Source organism: Apus apus, chromosome Z (genome assembly GCF_020740795.1).
Source record: "Apus apus isolate bApuApu2 chromosome Z, bApuApu2.pri.cur, whole genome shotgun sequence".
Classification (NCBI taxonomy): domain Eukaryota; kingdom Metazoa; phylum Chordata; class Aves; order Apodiformes; family Apodidae; genus Apus; species Apus apus.
The window spans coordinates 10,728,342-10,749,781 of NC_067312.1; the positions used below are offsets into that span (position 1 = coordinate 10,728,342).

At 41.1% G+C, this 21,440-nt stretch overlaps 1 protein-coding gene across 1 annotated transcript in view; it reads left to right on the forward strand.

Moving 5' to 3' along the window:
* Positions 1–21,440, forward strand: part of UNC13B (unc-13 homolog B) — a 219,650-nt gene that overhangs the window by 134,752 nt on the left and 63,458 nt on the right. Inside the window, exons 12-16 of the mRNA XM_051642006.1 lie at positions 548–626; positions 2,352–2,426; positions 2,919–3,138; positions 13,438–13,665; positions 13,970–14,111. Coding sequence (XP_051497966.1) covers positions 548–626; positions 2,352–2,426; positions 2,919–3,138; positions 13,438–13,665; positions 13,970–14,111 — 744 coding nt within the window. The remainder of the gene's footprint in view (positions 1–547; positions 627–2,351; positions 2,427–2,918; positions 3,139–13,437; positions 13,666–13,969; positions 14,112–21,440) is intronic.

Genomic DNA, 21,440 nt, shown 5'->3' on the forward strand with positions numbered 1-21,440 from the left:
GTTTCTTGCTGTGACACTCATTGCCATTAGTAAACTATAAAGTGAGATCTCCCTAAGGAACAAAAGGTACCTCTGAAAGCAGAGGCATGTGTCTCAGATACCACAGACTAAGCCACATGTGAATTACTGCCAGAGAGCACTGGGTCTGCCATTAGGTAAGTATTTTTGCCAAAACAGTGCCCCGTAGAAACAGTGGGGATAAGGCTGCATCCACTCACTGTGCTGGCAGCAAGGACTCTGAAGCACTGGGTGCTCTGCAACACATGTTCAGCCTGCTCTAAGCTAGGTCAGACCCTCAGCTCTGTGAATGGGAAAATTACCTTTTTTTTTTTTCTTTTTTTTTTCTTTTTTTTTTTTAGCATTAACAGCTTTGGCTTATTATTAAGTTGCCTTTGCCATGAACTGATATCTCCTTTTCTCATTGACTGTGATATTCGCAAGGAGACTGATGTTCTAAGGAGGTTTTTTACTTACCTGTTTACTGTCTGTCACTACTGGTGAGATTTTTAATCTTTTTTTTTCTTTTCCCTTCCTCCTGAATTTCCAGGCCTGCAGGTGGTCTCTATGGCATTGATAGCATGCCTGATTTACGCAAAAAAAAGCCAATTCCGCTTGTCAGTGATCTGGTAAGAAATTTTTCTTCAGTGACACAATCATTGGTGCAAGTGACTTTACTTTTTGATGTATGCTAACATTCATTGACACTTCAAGAAGTTGAAGGTTTCCTGTTTAGTTCAACTTCTTCTTGCAGTAAGAGGTTAGAAGTTGTGCTTGGAAAAATCTCAGTGAGAACGAGCTGCTGTTTCAAAGACAGTTTCTTCATTAGGCAGAATTAAGATATTTTTTCGTGTGCTCTCTCCTTTTTTCTGCACGGAATATTTGGATATTTTGGGGCCTGCATTGTTTTAAAATGTTTTCCTAAAAATCACATACTTTGGGGAAAGTTACAATGTCCATGTGAGGTCTGGCAATTTGCCAGAAGCTTGGAATTTCAGAGGGTAGATAAATGAGCTTGGATTGTGCTTGGATTTTCAAAGTAATTTGCAAAATTGCCAGTAGGCTTCTGCACTGAGGAAGCACAAGAACTGAGCGAGTAATAAGGACAAGTTTCCTATGCTTGTGTGATATGGTGAAATAACACTTCTGCAGGACAAATGGTTTTCTGGTGGCTGTGTTCAGCACACACAGCAATCTCATACTTGGGGAAAATGCTGTAACAGCCAAAACACCCAAGTTTCCATATCCTGTAATTCCTGTGAAAAGATGCATGCATTTCTCTCTGCCAGCTTAAGCATGGGAAGCTTAATATGTGTCTTATGAATTGCTTGTATCTTAAATCTTTGCAATAATGGCATTAACTTGTGTTACTTCTTTTGTCTGCTTTCATTCTCTCTCTCCACAGGCCATGGTAAGTGGAGCTAAAGACTATCCACCAATTCTTTACCAGAAACAAACATTATTTTATTTTCCTTCCACTTTTTTTAGTTTTCATTTTGAACCCACTGTACTGCAGTGCATGTGTGTCCAGTACTCTGTCCTGCTCCATCACTGATGGAATGAACTTTTTCTGCGTGCCTTCAAGTAGGATAAATCAGAGCATAAAGGGATATTTCTGATAAGTTTTGATGTTTTCAAAGCAGTTGTTTCTGCCCTTAATTTCCTTCTCTGCCTTCATCTAAGTGGTCTGGCTTGCTGAAGAAAACCTTTGTACGCCAGTATGAGGTGCTGCAAAAGCACTGCCCTGGGCTGTCCAAGGGTGCAGAATTTGGTGTTGATGTGATGGAGAAGAAGGCAGTTTTGAGGGGAAAATGCTGTTCATTGTATTCAGTGATGGCCAGTGAATGTGAAACACCAGCACATTCAAGCCTGTGCTCCCAACCTGGTCTTTCCTTTTTTAAACCTGTTTATTTCACACCCCCTCACTGTCCTGTTTGGGTGTTGTATGTGTTGTGAAGCTGATTAAAAAATCTCCTTTTGGCAGTGAATAAAGTTAGATGTAGAAGACTGAGTCCCATGTGGTGACCTTAGGCAACAGCAGAATTACCATTGCTACTAGAACATAGAAGTGGATACATGAACCCCCGTTTCATTGACAGTTCTTAACAGAGAAACAAATAAAAATTTACCAGAGTGAGACTGGTTGTGGGCAGATGGAAGCAACTTGAAGACCCCTCAGAGTATGCATTTCACTCTTCTGAGATGTGAGCTATCATTTAAGGAACAAACCTGAGTATTACAGAGTTCTGGTTTGGTGTCTGGGTGGAGAGAATCCCCTTGGTCACAACTCTGGGCATGTAGAGTGAGTCAATTTCTGAATATTGTCGTGAATGATGAATTTTCTTCCTTCTTAGTCACTGGTTCAGTCCCGGAAAGCCGGAATTACCTCAGCAATGGCCACTAGAACATCTCTCAAAGATGAAGAGCTGGTAAGTGGGAGGGTAGCTTGGCTCCTATTAACTTTTAGTCAGCAAATTAAGGGAATTTGGCTCTCTTGAATGCAGACCCAGCTTCACAGATGTCTAAAAATATAGATGCAAGGCTTCTTGTTTAATTTGCTTTAAGAAACCAAACGTGAAAAATAACATTTAATATGTCGATATGATCCTGAAAAATACAATTTTACCATTTCCTTCTGTGCTATCTACAATGGGGGACAGTATGTGAAACTTGCTTTATGCAAGGTATCCCTCATACACAAACATTTTTTTCGGCTCCTCCACTTCCCAAATGCATGGAGAAACATTTTTGAAAGGGTATCCTCTCCTGCTGCTTGTAAAAGTTTGATAAATTTGGCTATGTCAAATGTGTAGATTGATTGCACTGCTTGTGCCTTTTCCCTTAAAACTCATATGCTAACCAGCAAAAGCAAGTTCAGTCACCTTTCTGGATGTTGGTTTATGTGTGCTCTTGCCTTTCAGAAATCTCATGTCTACAAGAAGACCTTGCAAGCCTTAATTTACCCCATCTCTTGTACAACCCCTCACAACTTCGAAGTGTGGACAGCCACAACTCCTACCTACTGCTACGAATGTGAGGGGCTGCTGTGGGGAATTGCACGGCAGGGGATGCGCTGCGGTGAATGTGGAGTCAAGTGCCATGAGAAGTGCCAAGACTTGCTCAATGCAGACTGCTTGCAGAGTGAGTAGTGGCCAGTGGGGTGCAGCTGTTCCAGAAACGTTACCAGAGCTCTCCTAAACATATAGGTGATACCTCAGTCATCAGAGGAGCTGAATTTATTAAAATGACTGTTTTCTGCAAAGGTGCCGTTGGGCTAAACTTACCCCCATCACCCGGTGGACAGACAGCTCCACTGACACAGAAGAGCTTATTTGCAACAGTGTGATTGATGTGCTTTAAAAGAAGTTTAATTATTGATTCTTTCACATCTGTTTTGTTTAAAGCCATCTACTGTTTAATCTTTCTCAGGTGATGTATTTACTAACATATTCTGCATTCAGGAGAGGCAGTGGGCTGGGTGAATAGGGTACTAGGCTGAATATTCTGATTTTTGTTCTGTCTCTCCTCCCCCTGCTATCCCAGTCAGGTTGCTTGTTTTAACCATTAGCCTGTTTTATTGTTTTAAGTTCTTCAGAGCAGCACTGGGTTCCTGCTTAGGTACTCCATGGACTTAGCTCAGATTCTCTGTACCAAGTGCAGATTGGCAAGGGGTTTTGTCTTTTTAACAGTAGATGTTTATGGATGAATTGCTTTATACAGACCTGGGGCTGAGCCAGCACAGATGATGGGTCAGAGAGGAAGGTGTTGTTTAAGTGTACAGGCAGTATTTGATCTTCCTACTAGCATTTTTGTTTACTTTGGTTTTTTTTATGCAGCGTTCAAAAACTAAGCCCTCTCTTCAAAGAAATGCTCTTCAAAGAGCTGTGACCTTGAAGAGTAAATGAGACCTTACACAGTGGAGAAATGTAAAATAAATTTGATTAAAGGAGGGGAAGAGAGAAAAAAGTATTAATTTGAACTTTTGTTGGGTCAGGTTATTTTTAATTGCTTATAAAACAGTTTCTTGATTTGGTCTCAAATTTCTATTCCTGCTTGAGAACAAAGTGGTGGTGGAATTGCTCTTTATATGAGACAGCCACTGGAATGTATTGGGCTCTTCCTCAGGCAGATGAAGAGCAGGTTGAAAGCCTGTGGGTAAAGATTAAGGGGCAGGCTAATAGAGGGACACTATTGTGGGTGATTATTACAAGCCTCTGGATCAGGATGGGGGCATTGATGAGGCCTTCTACAGACAACTGAGAGTCACTCACAATCACAGGCCTTGGTTCTCATGGGGGACTTCAATCACCCTGATATCTGCTGGGAAGACCACTCAGCCAGGCAGGTACAGTCCAGGAGGTTCCTCCAGTGCATTGATGATAATTTTTTGACTCAGGTGCTGGAGAAACCAACAAGGAGAGGTGTATTATTAGACCTACTATAGACAAAGAGGAATCGGTAGAAGACATCATGGTTGGGGGCAGCCTTGGTTGTAGTGACCATGAGATGATAAGACTTCAGGATCATGTGCAGCAGGTACCAAGCATCTAGCAGGGTCAAACCCCTGGATTTTGGAAGAGCTAAATTTGGCCTTTTCAAGGAACTGCTTGGAGAAATCCAATGGGATAGGGTACTGGAAGGAAAGGGGGCCCAAGAGGGTTGGTTAGTATTCAAGCAAATCTTCTCCAAGCTCAAGATCAGAGTGTCCCAAAGAGTAAGAAATCAAATCAGAGAGCCAGGAGACCTGCATGGTTGAGCAGGGAACTACTGAACAAACTTAAGTGGAAGAAAGAAGTTCATAGATCATGGAAGAAGGGGTTGACTGTTTGGGAAGAATACAAGAATGTAGTCAGAGGGTGTAGGGATGCAACAAGGAAAGGTAGGGCCTCCTTAGAATTAAAACTGGCTAGGGAAGTAAAGGACAACAAGAAAGGCTTCTTAAGTACATTGGCGGTAAAAGAAAGACCAGAGGAAACATGGGCCCACTGCTGAATGAAGTGGGTGCCCTGTTGATGGAAGACATGGAGAAGGTGGAGTTTCTTAATGCCTTCTTTGCCTCAGTCTTTACTGCTAAGGCTGACCCTCAGGATTCCCAAACCACAGAAGTCAGGAGTGATAAAGACTTGACCTTGATTGAAGAAGATTGGGTTAAAAATCTACTAAGGAAACTGGACATCTATAAATACATGGGCCCTGGAGAGCTGGGCAAAGAGGAACCTAATGAGGTTCAACAAGAGTAAGTGTAGAGTCCTGCACCTGGGGAGAAAAAACACCATGCACCAGTACAGATTAGGGGTTGACCTGCTAGAAAGCAGCCCCATGGAGAAGGACCTTGGGGTCCTGGTGGACAACAGGTTATCCATGGGACACCAATGTGCCCTTGTGGCCAAGAGAGCCAATAGTATCTTGGGATGTATTAAGAACAGTGTGGCCAGCAGGTCAAGGGAGGTTCTCCTCCTCCTCTACTATGCCTTAGTGAGACCACATCTAGAGTATTGTGTCCAGTTCTGGGCTCCCCAGTTCAAGAGGCACAGGGATATGCTGGAAATGGTCCAATGGAGGCTACAAGGGTGATTAAGGGGCTGGAACATCTGTCATACCAGTAAAGGCAGAGAGACCTGCGGCTGCTTAGTCTTGAGAAAACTGAGAGGGGACCTCACTCATATCTACAAATATCTGCAGGGTGGGTGTCAAGAACGAGCCAATCTCTTTTCAGTGGTGCCCTGTAACAGGATGAGGGGAAACAGCCCCAGGCTACAAAACAGGAAGTTCCACCTCAACATGAGGACAAACTTGTTTACTGTGAGGGTGACAGAGCACTGGGACAGGCTGCCCAGAAAGGTTGTGGAGTCTCCTTCTCTGGGGACTTCTAAGACCCACCTGGGCACGTTACTGTGTGGTCTCCCTTAGTTGTTCCTGCTGCAGCAGGGGTATTGGACTTAATCTTCAGAGGTGCCTTCCAACCCCTGTGATTCTATGAGAATATCATAGTCTAAATGGAATAGAAGTTTCTGCCATATGTGCTAAATCTTGAGTAGGAAGGTGGGGCTGTTTCTGTTAATTCTTTATTTTCTTAGTGTTCCAGCTTGATGGACTCGGTCTAAGGAATCAGAAGTCTGTGAAGTATAAACAGACTTGTGCAAATCCATAGCTATCGTAGGAATAGAAAGAGTCAAATTTTGTACCTGCCTCAGGCTCTAGTTTTTTGAGAAAACCAAACTGAAAGATCCAGCAAAGGATACCAGTGAATCACAGGGTTTATTTTAATTGTTGATTGTTGTTATTATTATTATTGTTATTATTATTGTTATTATTATTATTATTATCATCATCATCATCATCATCATCATCATCATTATTGCCTAACTTGGGACCCCAAATGCACATCATTTATGCTTGTATTTTTGATATGGCAGAGTTTTAAGTCAGAGTTCAGGCTGGGGCTATTTGCTTATTTTTCAGACACAGCTGCTACTGGTGAAACATCTCTGTTCATCCTCAGTCCCATAGTGTTTCTGTATTTGTCTTCAAGGGTTGCGAGGTGAACTTCACAATTTGTAGCATTTGAGCAATTGCATCATAGGCACCTTGGTTTTGTTGCAACCATATTGTGGCTAAGCATGCAGCTACTGTGTTGCAGTTGGTTAAGGATAATGTAGTTAAGCCATAACTCAGTTTTCTTTCAAAACTGATGTAGACGGTTGGCTAGATTCAAGATAACTTTTTTTTCTGGAGTTCACCAGAAACCTCTGACCCGTGATTCCCAGTATTTGAGATGAATAATACACTCATCTGGGGTTGATTCAGATGCTTGACCAAGATGTTATAATGTTGCAATGGAATTGTGGGATCTCAGTATGGGAAAAATGCTATGGAGAGCAGAGGAAAACTAGGCTAGTGGCAGCAGCAGCCAGGGAACAGGCACACTGCTGTTGTACAGAGCAGAGACCGTGGAGTCAAAAACAATAGAAAAACACCATAATTTTAGAAATTACTAATGACTAAGAGGAAATATATTCCTGCAGAGGACAGTTGTGGCTATCCATGTTCAAGAAGGGAGATTCCAGACTGCGGCAGGTTCTGGAGAGAGTTCAGTGGCAATGAGGAAAGTATGAGGATGTGTCAAGAGAGGACAGGATGAGTTTGTTAACCTTTCAAAAGAGAGGCTTGGCAGTTTGGGACAGGAGAAGGATACGAACAATGCTGTTTCAAGAAAGTAAAAATAGCTATACCAGATCTGTCCCCATAGAATATTTCTAAAGGGATGTTATGGAGCCCATGGCAGAGGTGAAAGGCATGGTGCATGTAGAGCAGAGATGGGCAGAGATGACTCTGGTTTACTTTGCAGCTATTTTTAATAATCCGTATTAAAGTCTTTCTGAGCAGTAGTTGCTATGTTCAATAGCTAGCAGTGGCTCTGTGTCTTGGTTTAATCCTTGCTTGAACCTGTTTGTGCCTGAACTATATTGGGGAAGAGGAGATAAGCAGCAGGGAGGAAGGTGGTCTGTTTAAGCTTACTGTTTATAAAAGAAAAAATGGAATAAATTTGCTGTAAGAAAATTAAAGGTGGAGGTAGAAGACAACTTCAGTGATGAGAACTGGAACTGCCTCTGAAGAATAACCATAGAGGCAGGTTTTCTAATCTCTGGTCGAAATTAAGTAAGCTTATGCAGCGGGCTGTGGGCTGTGATGATGGCAGTATTCTGCGCTTCTCTATGGAAAACAACTGGATACAACTCTACTTTTCATATATTACAAAGCATTAGATAAGAACTTGTTATTTTATTCACGGGACTGCTGATGTTCACTTTGCACATTTCCTTTCAAAATATAAACATAAAATACTTTCAGCATGCAGAGTTAAAGAAACAGAGAAAAACAACTTAGAGTACACTGGGCTCAAAACTTGTGAATCATGTAGAAAGGTAAAACGCACATAAAGAAAAGCTTTACTTAGTGAATTATTTGAAAGCTGTCCAGCATCAGAACAGGTAAGATATAGAGACTGTGAGCCAGGGGTCTGTGAGGCTAGGTACTCAGTGTGTGATGAGTATCATTATCTGGGGTAGATATGTAAAGGAAACTGAAGGTGGCAGTTGTGTAATTAAAAGAGGAGGCAGAGGAGTGATCATGCTGGGAGATTAAGAAAGTGGTGAGGCCAGAATGTAGATGTGCTGCTGGATTGGGAAAACAAGTTGTATCATTACTAGAAATCTACGGAAAGGTTTTTTCATGCAACTGTGTTCTTTGCTTTGCCATGTTCATGTTAAAATTCTTCTAACAGAAGAATTTCTGGCCCAGAATGGAAAAATTAAATTAATTTTTAAATGTTTGAAGAGCATACGCTGTGCTTGAGGAATTAGAAATTGAGTTTCTGAGGGACAAGCAACAGTTCAGAGATCCAGTAAGTTAATGACTGAACTTCCCTGTATACTGAACTCAGGAGGGATTTCTTCCTAACAGAAGCATTATTGTTGCTATTTGTAAAAAAACTCAAAAACCCCCAGTATCTCCCTTATGTCTGTTTACGGCTTCCAAAAAATGTTACGTTGGAGTAAAAAGAATGTTCAAGCTGGTCACAAATACAGTTCAATTGTCTATGCCTTGAAATTTTGGGTAGACACGTGGGGTTTTATTCCTCAGAATCAGAATGTGCTGTTTGTCCATGTTCTATTCTGCCCTTCTGCAGGAAATAAAAGGATCTTTTTCCACAAGCCTGTTAGTTATTTCTGCAGAGCTTGTTTCTCTTACCCTCTATATTTTTAAGAAACTGAGTATCTGATAAGCCAACAAATTGGCTTATCAAATTGCAGTAACAAAATGCTCAAATTCAGCAACACTTTGTTGCAATTTGAAACAAAATCCATTTGCAGACTTGTTCAACAGGGCTGCTCCATGAATTGGCAATGTCTGAAGTGCAGCAAACTGGAATCAGTTGTGACATATATGCTGCAGCCATCTGGTTTATGGGTCTGCTGGCACCAGGTTGTTTCTCTGGGAGGATGTTTCTCTATTGCAAGTGCAGATAATAGTCTGATGATGGGGCACTTACCTTTTTATCATAAGCTCATAAATACTTGCTCAAGGGAAGATGGTCTCTTTTAGCTTTCTGTTATTCTTGGAAGTACTTGAAATCTCTGGTGCATGGATACACTTCCTTTCTGAGGGATGGAGGGATATACTTTAAAATCTCCATAGCATTTATCTCTTGCCCTGAGCACTGGTGTAGTATTAACAAAAATACAATGGGTTGGGCAATGTTGGTATCAAAGGAAGTTGAGGAATTATATGAAGAATACCAAGAAATGGCTGCAGAGAAGTAGGCAGAATTATGAAGAGAGTAGAAGGGAAGGACATCATAGCAAAATCCTAGTAAAAGGGGCCTGTGCAGTTCTGCTCTAGTGTTTGAAAGGCCCCAGTCATCTCCTTCTGCAAGTGTGTCTTGGTTTTATTTGGTAGTGATGCTAATCTAGTCCGTGGTAGATTCGAATTAAACCTGAGAAAAGAAATAGCCCTGGGATATCAGAATCTGATCCTCTGGAGATCTTGAGTATGAGAAAATGAAATCTCAAGCTTCAAATGACTGTTGAACATAAACTCTTCATTGGATGATTAGCTGTATCTCTTTATTAGTGCTTCTTTATGGTGTGGAGCAACAAATATTGGAGAAATTCACATGAGCTATCAGGGCTGCGTTGCTGTTTGCCCTGCTTTTTGTCCTGTTTTGGTTCCTGGGATCTTGGATTTGTTCAGTGCTTCTTGATTCAAGACTAGAAATCAGGTATATTTGTTGCTTTTTGAATGAGAACCTTGCATTCTGAATTCAGAGACTGCAGTCCAGAGGCTGGCTCAGTGAACAGACTGTTAGTGAGACCAATTCACTCTTGTGATAATCACCTTGGCTTCTGGGTTGAATGGTGATTAGCACCATGGTGATGAACAGTTGTTTCCTCCCAGAATCCTATGTAGGAAAATATTTGCACAGAAGGAGGAAGGATACCTTTATTTGAAACTTGAATATCTATTTTAAGCTTTCAGGAATATATAATTTCTAAGCATTATCCACCTACTGAGCAGCTGTCCTCTATCCTGCCAGATTTGCTTTCTTGACTTTTCCCTGTTAAAACATAACATAACAGCACTGATGATTTACTAATAGCTGTATCAATACAATTCTCAATATGGACTTATTTGTTTTCTGTTTCCAGTCATAAATTGACTCATAATTCAGTTCTAGAGAGGAAGAAAGAAGGAAAGCCCAGTACCATTTGTATGATACTGTATACAGTACTTGTATATTCCCGTGCCTTTCTATTGCCGTTTACAGGACTGCTTGAAAAACTGATCTACTGGCCAGACCTCCTGTTTGCAGCTGAATACATACTGTCCAAGTCCAACAGCAGGAAAAGCACCTGCTGCCACCCAGAATAGTGACAAACTTTGGGTTTATATCACATATAGGTAATTAGTACCCCAGTGGTTGTTTTGGAAACTAGTTGTTTTGTGCCAAGAAGCAGGTGTTAAGAGTGTGTTGTTGAGACAAAGGGTTTGTGTGTTCCTTATTAGTCAGTATTGTCAAATAAGATGTCTGTCTAATTCTGGCTTTTGCCCTGCAGTTCAGGTGCAGCCCTTGTAGGGAGAGAGAATATTCTGTCACTTTCCCAGGGAAGGAGTAGTGGAACCTTCCTGCTTCTATATATTATCTGGGTGGGGTTCAGGAGCAGCATGGATGGAGATGGGGGATTTCCTCTGAAAGCCTTAGAGGTGACTAAAGAGAGGGCTCTCTGGGGATCTATGTGACATGGCTTGCACATCCTGCAACCCAGAATGCCCCAGACTGTGGCTAGTCTTGCAGAGGGATAAATGCATTCTCCAAGGTCTCTGGAGGTGATGGGGTTGTTAAACATGCTTTTTAACTGCAGTTCCCCCATTTGTCCAAGTTTGCATTCTAAAGCATATTTTGATGCTCCTGGAGTGCTTGCATTAAGGCAGTGATGCAGACCATGCCAGCCCAGAATTGTGGTAAACTCTTGTCCCCACTCAGTGATGAACAATGAAACTTTCAGATTTGCAAGCTGCCTGACTAGTAATTAGAAAATGGTACTGAATTAGGGCACTCCACTTAAATGGAGTTCTTAATGGACTCTTAATGTTTTAATTTGGTTCTTAATTTCCTTTAACATCAGAAAGGGCAGGGCAAGGTGAGTTTCTTTGGATCACTACAGATTTCAGAATTCTACCTAGGAGATGCAAATTGTTCAGTTTGGTCTTTACCAATTTCTCAATAATTTTCTGTAGCTCCACATGTACTACTTAGAGTACACCTTCATCCCCAGAAGACCTAGTTCTGTTAAAGCTGAATAGCACTTCTTATCTGAAGTTCAAAGTATAGCCCCTGGTACCATTTAAATTTCATATTCCTTTAAAAAATGTTGAGTCTACAGCTGGATGACTGCCTGATACAAAACACCACTTTGAGTAGTGCTAGTTCTTCATCACCGATGAGACACCAGGGACTGTGTAATTAATTCCAGTATTTTTATTTCATTTCATCTTAAGCCAACAATAGGAAACTCTGGGGCAGATATGTTTTATTGTACTAAGTGAAATACTGAACATCAAGCCTCTAGCCAGTAAAATGAAAAAATAATTATCAGGTAATGTGAAGTTATGGCTTGTCTTATACCCAGGTCTTTAATGGCATGCCTTGGTATACAATGTCCTTGATGAACTTTTGGAACTTCAGTGGTCACAGTCTGTTCCAAGCTGTGTTTTTGTTCTTTCTTGTTTGGATGGTGGAAGTTTTAATTGAGTTTTTTTTCTTTATTAAAGGGACTTGAGTAATGGTGAAGGGTGTTGTTTGAAGGCCCTAGAAATGGATATCTTCAGGCAGTCTTAGACACTGGGCACCCTGTTGAGCCTGTTGACAAGGTTGTCTGTTATGTTGTGCTGCTGGAGGTCCTTTGTGTGTGTGCTTATAGAGCTTTATTCATATTTGGTCACTGCCTGTTTAATCTATATTTCATATGCAGAACTGTAATGCCCTATACTAAAGGTGCTCCAGATACCATATTTGCCTACTTCATCTGGAAGAAACAGTTTTATATATCTCTGTGACTGATGGCTTCCTTTGCACATACTTGCACCTGGTTTAATACATATTCTTAAGGTAACTTAATACTTGGTGAACACCTAGATGAAGATAATTTTTCTAGGACAAAGCTTGCTTTAATTACAGTAGAGAAGAAAAGGAAAATAATATTAAACTAAACATAAATATTATAATTGTATTCACAGGACTTCTGTACTGGTTTAACTTAATCTGATTTATGATGATAACTTGAAATTGCTGCAGACTGTGTGTAGACAGATGGTGCAGTCTTGGGTTTCTGCTTTTCATTGCACACCCAGGTTTGCCTGCCCTGTTAGCTCATGTCAGTGCTTTCATTAAGGCATGCCTCATATCAGACACCATAATCAGTGGCTGAATTTTTACAGCAAGCATGACTATCAACATTGAGTAGGGAGCAGTTGGTTATGAGACCATTCTTATGTTATATGAACTTTTACACTTTGTAAGAGGTATGAAAGTGATGGAAGACCTCTCTTTTTCCACATAGAATTAAATACCTGTGTAGTAGAGACCCTATGCCTGATTCTTGTTTCCAGCTCCTAGATACTGTACTGGTGCCCCACGCTTATGATGGCCCAACTTGTTAACTGTTTAATTTGCTATCTTACAGGTATTTGTTACAGTTACTATGCCTATGTGATTTTAAGAATTAATTATTCAAGTTGTCTCCTTCCAAACTGATGAAATAGAGTGTGATCCAGAGAGGCACTTTGGATGCCTCCAGGTTGATGCTTGATCCAAAGAGGGTGGTTCCAGGCAGAAGAATGGGATGTATATTGTGCAGTGACTGTGCTGAATGGGGAGTCACGTGGCACACACCACTAGGAGCTGCTAACTCTGTTAACCCATCTGAACTTCTGCACTTCCATGATGCTGAGGTGCAGCATTGAGACAAGCTCATAGATACTATTTGTAGTGGAGGTCCTGTGCATTGTCTTAGCTCTTGCTTATTAATTCAAAGCCAGGTGATGAGAGGAAGAGGCATGCTGATGTCTGCTGTTAAAGAAATAACCTAAATTCTGGATCTTCCTCACCTGAAAGGATATTAAAGTCAGTCTTCTTGTCAGGAGAGTGACCTGGTCCAAGTTTATAGAGGAATCCCCTTCTATTGCTCCCTCCCTGTTCTGGGTGGTCCTGATTCTCGTTTGGGTATGTTTAAATGCAGGGGAGGTGGAGGGAGTTTGACTGTAAAAATCAATAGCAAGAGCCATCATGTGGAGAGTAACTCATAGTTTTGATTGTGCTGTCCAGATTCAGTGAAACATGACTTTGTTTCTGAAGAGTGTTGTGTATTTTCTGGTGCACAGGAGCAGCAGAGAAGAGCTCAAAGCATGGAGCTGAAGACCGAACCCAGAATTTCATCATGGCCATGAAAGACCGCATGAAAATCCGGGAGCGGAACAAGCCAGAGATCTTTGACCTGATAAGAGATGTGTTCTGTGAGAGCAAAATGACACATGCTCAGCAGATGAAGACAGTGAAGCAGAGTGTGCTTGATGGCACCTCAAAATGGTCAGCAAAGATCACCATCACAGGTGAGTGAGGGAGACATGGGTTGTCTTGCTTGGGAGCCTAAGGTAAGAAGGAGTTGGTGTGAACCCAGAGAGAACAGAGAGGAAGGACTTCTCTGACCTGTGTCACTTTCAGCTCAGTGTACATGTAGCAAGTGGAGATACGCCTACCCTGTACACTAGTGCACCACAAGCTGAGGCTCATGAGAACAGCTGTCATGAGTGTAATATTCCTGTTTCTCTGGCCATTCTGAACTGCAGCTTCATGTAGTGTGTGGTCACATTGTCTTATTGCGTGGTGGTGGTAACCCTTCTCTTTCCCTTCCAGTGGTGTGTGCTCAGGGTCTGCAGGCCAAAGACAAGACTGGGTCCAGCGATCCATACGTAACCGTTCAAGTGGGTAAAACGAAGAAGAGGACAAAAACGATTTTTGGGAATCTGAACCCTGTTTGGGAAGAGAAGTTTTACTTGTAAGTGCTCTTATAAAGACTCTCAGCCGCATTTTCCCAGTTTGTATGATCTGTGCTTCAACAGCTGTCTTTTCTGTCACTATGCCTTTCCACACCCTGTAATTTATGATGGTTTTATTTCCGGTCAGGGTTGAGTGTGTGCATCTGGAGGGTTGATGTCTTTAATGATGTATGTAGTGCAAACCTGTCCATTTCATCTGCCTCACTTGTGTATAAATAAATTGTCTGTTCTGTGAACACTTACATTGATGTTTCTAGAAAAAGCTGAAGACAAAGGAAAATCTTCAGCTCAAGGACTTTATTGCTGGCTAATAGACATATTTGCAAAATTCTTTTTAATATAAAAGAGTAAAGTTTGTATTAAAGACTAATCAAAGTTCCTGTGACCTCTTGCTGTGACCTGCTACTGGTGCTTGACCAACAAAGGTTAAACCTCTTTGTCACTTGTCGGTGACAGTACCAGTCTCACCTTTTAATTCTGGAAAATCAATGTAACAATAACTGAAGGGATTGTCTGCCTTCAAGAGGCACAACATATCTATGTCTGAATTAAAAGCGAAAGCTGGAGGCACAAATCTTCAGATACTGACTACTCTCAGAAGACTGAAGATAGTATTGTTCCATCCTGCTTTTATTGAATACGTAAACACCCTTGATTTATCATGGAATTGTTTAATGTTTAAGGTTGGAAAGAGCCTTTAAAGCTCATCTAGTCAAGCCCCCCTGCAGTTATTAAAGACATCTTCAACTAGATCAGGTTAATCTGAGCCCCATCCAACCTGACCTTGAATGTTTCCAGGGATGAGACTCCTACCATATCTCTGGACAATTGGTTAAAACACAAAATAGTGTTTGACCGCTCCAATTGGAAGAAATTTCTTCCTAATACCTAGTCTATATCTGTTCTCTTTAAGTTTAAAAACATTACTTCTTGTCTTATCACTACAGGCCCTGCAAAAAAGTTTGTTCCCATCTTTCTTATAGAAAATACTGAAAGGCCTCTGTAAGGTCTCCCTGGAGCCTTCTCTTCTCCAGGCTGAACAACCCCAACTCTCTCAGCCTTTCCTCACAGGAGAGGTGCTCCAGCTCTCTGATCATTTTTGTGACCCTCCTCTGGGCTCACTCCAGCAGATCCATGTCTTTCATTGCACATGTTCTATGACAAAATGGAATCTTGGAATCCATCAGGCATTTCATGAAGATTCTGGATTATCTCATTCAAATTCAAACATCTTAATTTTCTTTAACGTGTAAGCTCTTCCCTTTTCCCTTCTGTTCCATTCAATTTTTTTTTCTTCCATGTTTTTCCTAAACTGCATGGGGAGAGAGCTCTCTTTGTGTTTTCAGATCAGGCGTATGTCAGCCCAGCTTTGTCTTTATAATGCACAGTACAAACAAAATTGTTTTTAAAGTAGTTTTGAGCTGCTCATTAACGTCAGAAAAAGTCTTGGTGCTATTTTGAGCGAGTAAACCCTTAGCTTTACTCCTAGTTTAAATCAAGGTAGCATTTCTCCTTGGCAAGTAGTAAGTATGCTTAGGTGCCATTTGGATAACTCTAGTCACAATAGCAGTAAGTCTGTGTGGGAGCCTTAAGGACCTTGGTTTACCATGCCAAGTAGTTACCATGGTATTTGCAGTATGTTCCCTTCTAATTTTAGGACCTTCAACAAATACTGTGTTTAAAGATAGACAGCGCAATGTGATAAATGTCACAGTTCTAATGGTGCCACTGTTTAAATTTTAACACCATATTTGTGATTCAGCAGATAATATGCTGTTGGGCATTAAAGTTGATGCTACTTTCTATCTTGCCTGTGTCTAGGTGGTTGTTTCAATTGCATTGGACTAGCAGGAGGAGATGAAGGAAATGAGCACAATGTCCAGATTGATGGCAGGAGAGCATTCAGTACTGGGATCAATGTGTTGTTTCATTGCTAGATGTCAAAGCTCGCCTTATACTAGATGAGGAGAGGGTCATGTAGAAGAAGTTAGCACAGCACTAGATGCACAGCACTATGGATCTTTTTTCAGCTTACATCTGTTAAAATGTACGAATTTTTCTACCACATAGTCAAATGGAAATTTAAATCAACATGTGCAGGCCAAAAATACCCATAGCAAGACTGTTTAGAAGATATTATTGAATTTAAAGGGTTGCAAGAGAGGGGTTTGTGTTTGTTTCTTAGAATAAAGCTGATTGTTACAGTGATAGAAAGGTAGTTATGGAAAGCCTGCCTTGACCTATGAAAAGTTTGGTTTTCAAAACACTTAAACCTTTCAGTGGGTGCAAGATGTGCATGTAGAGAGAGGTCAGTTCAGTAACTAACATGTGGGTTAGCAGTTGCTGTTCCTCTTCTGTATGGCTTGTTGAACAGACATGTTTGTAGCTGGTGTTTGTTAGATGCTCTGTGTCTTTTATATGATCACTAGTCCAGTGTCTTATCAAAGGTTGGATATAGAGTCAGAAATCTGTGTGCATCAGTTGTTATAATTATAGCCTTATTACTGTAATCCATGGCATGAATTGAGGCAGATTGTGTAAAGCTTAATGATACAGTTCTTTCTATAGACTCAGTAGGGTTTATTAAAAGCAGCTGAAATAAGTTTTAAAATTTTTAAGGCTTCAGTAACCTATTTCAAGTAGTTTTTCTATGCTTATTTACAGTGATAGATGGAAAAGTATATTAACTTGAATAGCTCTCCATAAATATAACTTGTCCCTTTTATATATATTTTCAGGAAAAAAAAAAAAAAAAATTGTGTGACAGGCTTGACCCAATTTGGAAGCCCAGATTTAGAACTGTGTTTTAGAAAAGACAATGTTGAAAACAATTCAGGTTTCCATTATAAATGCTGTTTAGGTCAGTGCTAGCCTGTATCACTATAGGCATCTGCTTAGATTATTATACATTTCTTGAAGTGTATTTATGTTGTCTGAGTAAGTGATTGAAGGTTGTTTATTTCTGAAAATGAGTAATTAATAATTAGTAATGTTAGAGGGGAAATATTTTTGCATTCAGTGCATTAGAACAGAACATTAATTTCCCATTTAGATGTATTTTAGACTATCTGTAGAAAAGACAAGCTTTCTAGAATCTTTTTTTTTTTTTCTTTCTCTAAAGGTTGAAGCAGAGCATCCATTTGAACAGGTTGTAATGGTAGTATTGAGGAGAGTAAGTTTGTGATTGCAGGACAGAGTTTCTGTTTTAAAGGTAGAGACCCGGAGGCTGCTAGTCCATACTCTTTTTCAGGAAGCACCCTAGTCTTCTGTGAGCACTAGAAGTTACTGGATTCAAACAAGCCTTTGTTTTTTTTCTAGGCACAAAATTACAGGTTCATTTTACAGTAGTATCTCCTTGAAGTTGTATTGTCTGAGTACAGCTATGTCTGAAGCTTTGAATGGTGGCAGTGAAGTCATTGCCTGGAACACATTACTTGGTCACTGAACAATTTGCAAGAAGCACGTTTATTCTCTTTCACTGCAGAGGAGTGACTGAATTAAAATAAATGCAGTACCTCCTGCTAGCAGATAATCAATATTTTACTAGGGCAGTCAAGAGCCTCACATGATATACATGCCTGTTCATCCCTTGGGGATGGTGCTGTTGCATAGCTAACCACTGGGTTGTCACCCAGAATCTTGTATTTGGTTCCTCAATTTTCCTTTCAGCTGCTGAACGTGTTATCATGCCCAGCATCTTTCAGTTATCTCTGTGGTTATATGTGACTGTTCCAGAGCTGTATTGTAGACTTCCCCTTCTGCTACGACTATACTTACAAATGTCACTGTATGTAACTCTGCCCCCTCGGCCTCCCTTCACTGCATGGCAGGGGCCATTCAGCTTACCTTGCTTTCTTTATTCTCCAGATACTGAAAATACTGAAACTGACACTCCGAGAAAATCCTGCTTGTTTCCCTGCTCAGTTACCAACCTGAAACTTAAATCTGAACACAGAGTTCATGCCTTGTGGCAAGCGCCTGTTGGGAAGCTGACTTAATGTAGCTAAGGATGTAATGCTCAGAATCACTTTATCTGCTCTTTGTAGTTGGAAGAGCCGCACCATTAATTTGGCAGTTGGTGTTGTAGCACTGAGTAACAGCAAAATGATTGTACTTGTTCCCTGAAGAAAAGAGTCTCATGCTAGTAAGAACAGAAAACTCATTTCTTTGTTCTTAGACAGCAACAGCTGCATCTCAGGGCATGTTATTGTTCTGCCATGCTTGACTTCTAAGCTGCTAAGGATTTTAGCTTCGTTCTCCTACCAATCTGATTTTGCCTTGAGTGTTTTCTGCAGTGTCCTTTTTTCTCCCTAATAGAGGAGACTTACCATTGTTTAAAAATTAACCTGTCCCAATAAGTGTTCTGCTTTCCATTCCCAACGAGGTTGGCCACAACAGAGCAGTTAGTTGGACCCAGCCCTGTAAAGACACTTCATTTGAACCACATTCAAATCCTCATGTTTGTCTTCTCCCTCTGTGTTTGTTATAACTCTTCACTGGCTTTTCTTGTACTAGTTGCTACAACTGCTCCTTTTCTCATTGTCCAGAAAATCTGTTTGTGCTTTTTGTTTTAAGCTTTGGTCCTCAGAACAAAACTTCCCTCTTAAAATGATCACAGTTCCTGAAGTCTTGCTGATCTGTTCTTTCCAGGGCATTTTTCCACCTCCTGTACTCCCATCCATTATTTCTGCAAGCAGCTCTGCACCTTCTTTCTGTCTGTACCATTGCATGAAATGTCCCCTGCACTGGACTGTGAAACTTCACAGGCCCTTCTTGAGAGTTGCATCTGCTGTGGTGCGGAAGGGAAGCTGCTTACAGAAAATGGCCTTATGAACCATAGATATTTTTTAATATAAAGCCATAACAAAACTACTTAACTCTGGGCTTGACTAACCAGCTTTTAAGTCTGCAAAATATTATTACTTCCTCTGCCTCCCTCACTTCCATTGTTTGCTTTCGCTACATCTACTTACTGCTTTTTGTTTTTATTAGCCTGTCAGCTCTACAAGGCAGGGACTGTCATTCACTCTAAGAGCTGCCAAGCACAGTGGAGTGCTGACTGCATGTGGGGCCTCTGGGTTCTCATCTTCTTCAGGAAAAAATGCAAGAAAACAAAATAATTTAAGAAAAGATCTGTATGTAAAGTGGGCATGTTGAGTGCTAGGGTTGTGTTGGTGTCCCACTTCTGTAGTCTACCCAGTGCCTTTTAGAGATGCATAGTCCAGATCTCACTGCAGCATTAGTGGAATGAAACAGAAGGCTTGATGTGTCCTGCAGAGCTAACATGTTGGTAACAGCTTTAAGATAAGAAATTCATTGGGAAGAAACATTCACGCAGATGCGATGCAAATGGACCTTCCTTCACCCTTCTGGGTATTTACCAGACTCTGCCTTTATGAGTTTAAGTTCAGCAACATTATCTAATGGTGTTACAAGGTTATAGGGTTTTGATTTGGCACTCTATATGTTTTAAACTTATGCAGACAGAGATAATTTTGTGAACTGCTTGATGCACTTTTATACATATAAAACTTTGTGTCTCTTATGGCAGGACTTCTGCAAATGTTGAGTGTTGCCACACCTTAACAAGGCTTAGGACTTTGGCTTGAGTGTCCCTGTGGAGGTTTAAGTAACAGTCCTGCAAGTTTTGTTAGCACAAGCAGCAAATGATTTGCAAATTCAGCCCAAATGTAATTGCGTTTTTGGTGTCATACCATGAATCACTGGCTCAAAAGTAGTGTTCTGGTAATTATTAGATACTTCTCCATTTTCTTTCTCTCCAGTTTTTGGAGGAGACAAGGCAGATGCAATACACTGCCCACACCTCTGACAGAATTTCAGCCAGTTTGCTTTAGCCTTTAGAGATGGGCAGAGGTCTTAGAACCAAGAATCACATTTTACAAATTTTTGTGTAGCTGGAGCTAGGAGGATACAAATTAGAAACTTAATTGTGGGAGGCTCTGTACTGTAAGTTCAACAGTTGCTTGTTCTGTTTAGCCACCAGTATACCAGTTAGCCTGCATGTGGGCATGCCACTATGTGTGCAGATCAGAATTAACTACAGCTATGTGTGCTCACATGCTTCCCCTCAACCTGGTTGCTTGCTGGGCTTGGGAAGAGTTCAGAATGTTGATGGTTCAGAGGACATGTGTGGGGAACTGGTGGCTTGAGGTTGGGTAAGGCTGAAGGGGAACGTGGCAGAAGAGATCGAGGTAGAGAGTGATATAGAATAGAGTAAGTCAGCAGAGCCAGGCTCAGTTACTTCCACTGCTCCTGCAAACACTGGCTTCAGGCAGAAAAAAACTTAATGGAAAAAAATGCACAATTTATTTGATTTTAATTTTTCTAAAGTATCTGGTGTGCTGTTTCCTGAAAATGTTACTTTATTTGGTAACTTGAAGTGTAAAGTAAGTTCTTTATAAAAAAGGCAAACATCAGGACACTATATGGATACAAAAAAAGTGGCAATTTCTGAGCCACATACAAAGGGAACCTGTTTCTCTTGCCCTGTGAAATGGGCCTGAATGCATTCAGTAGTTCCTTCCTTGTAATGAGGCCACAGAGTGTTTCTTCTCTCTTCATCCTCTCGGGAAAGCTGTGGGAGCTCAGCTGTGGGAGACTGGGTGGATGTATGTGTGCACACACTGAAGTCAGACTTCTCAAAAATGTAGCAAGAAGTGGGGCAGGCACCTTTAGAAATGTACCAGCTTCTGTATTAATGAAGGGGAAAATTTCTAGCAGCAGAGATTGTTAGCCACAATCTTAGGGAGTCATGATGCTGTCACAAATTGGAAACTATTTCTTATCAGTTAGAAAACCTGTTATTGGTTAACAATCCCCATTTCCCCAGTATTCATGGGTGTATTTGGGGTGCTCTCTGGAAGGTGAGCTGGTGTTGACACAGCTGTCTTGCTTCACCGAAAGCAAGGGCTGTGGTTACTACAGACTTACATCAAAGAATCGTAGAATCACAGAATGGTTTGGGTTGGAAAGAACCTTAAAAGATCATCTAGTTCCAACCTCCCTGCCATGGGCAGGGACACGTCTCACTAGACCAGGTTCCTCCAAGCCCCTTCCAAACTGGCCTTGAGCACTTCAAGGAGGGAGCAGCCACAGCTTCTCTAGACAACCTTTCCCAGTGTCTCACCACCCTCACACTAAAGAATTGCCTCCTAATGTTTAGCCTAAATCTCCCCTCTGCTGGGAGGTGTGCTGAACAACCCCAACTCTCTCAGCCTGTCTCCATAGCAGAGCTGCTCCAGCCCTCTGATCATCTTTGTAGCCCTTCTCTGGACTTTCTCCAGGAGCTCCATGTCCTTCTTATGTTG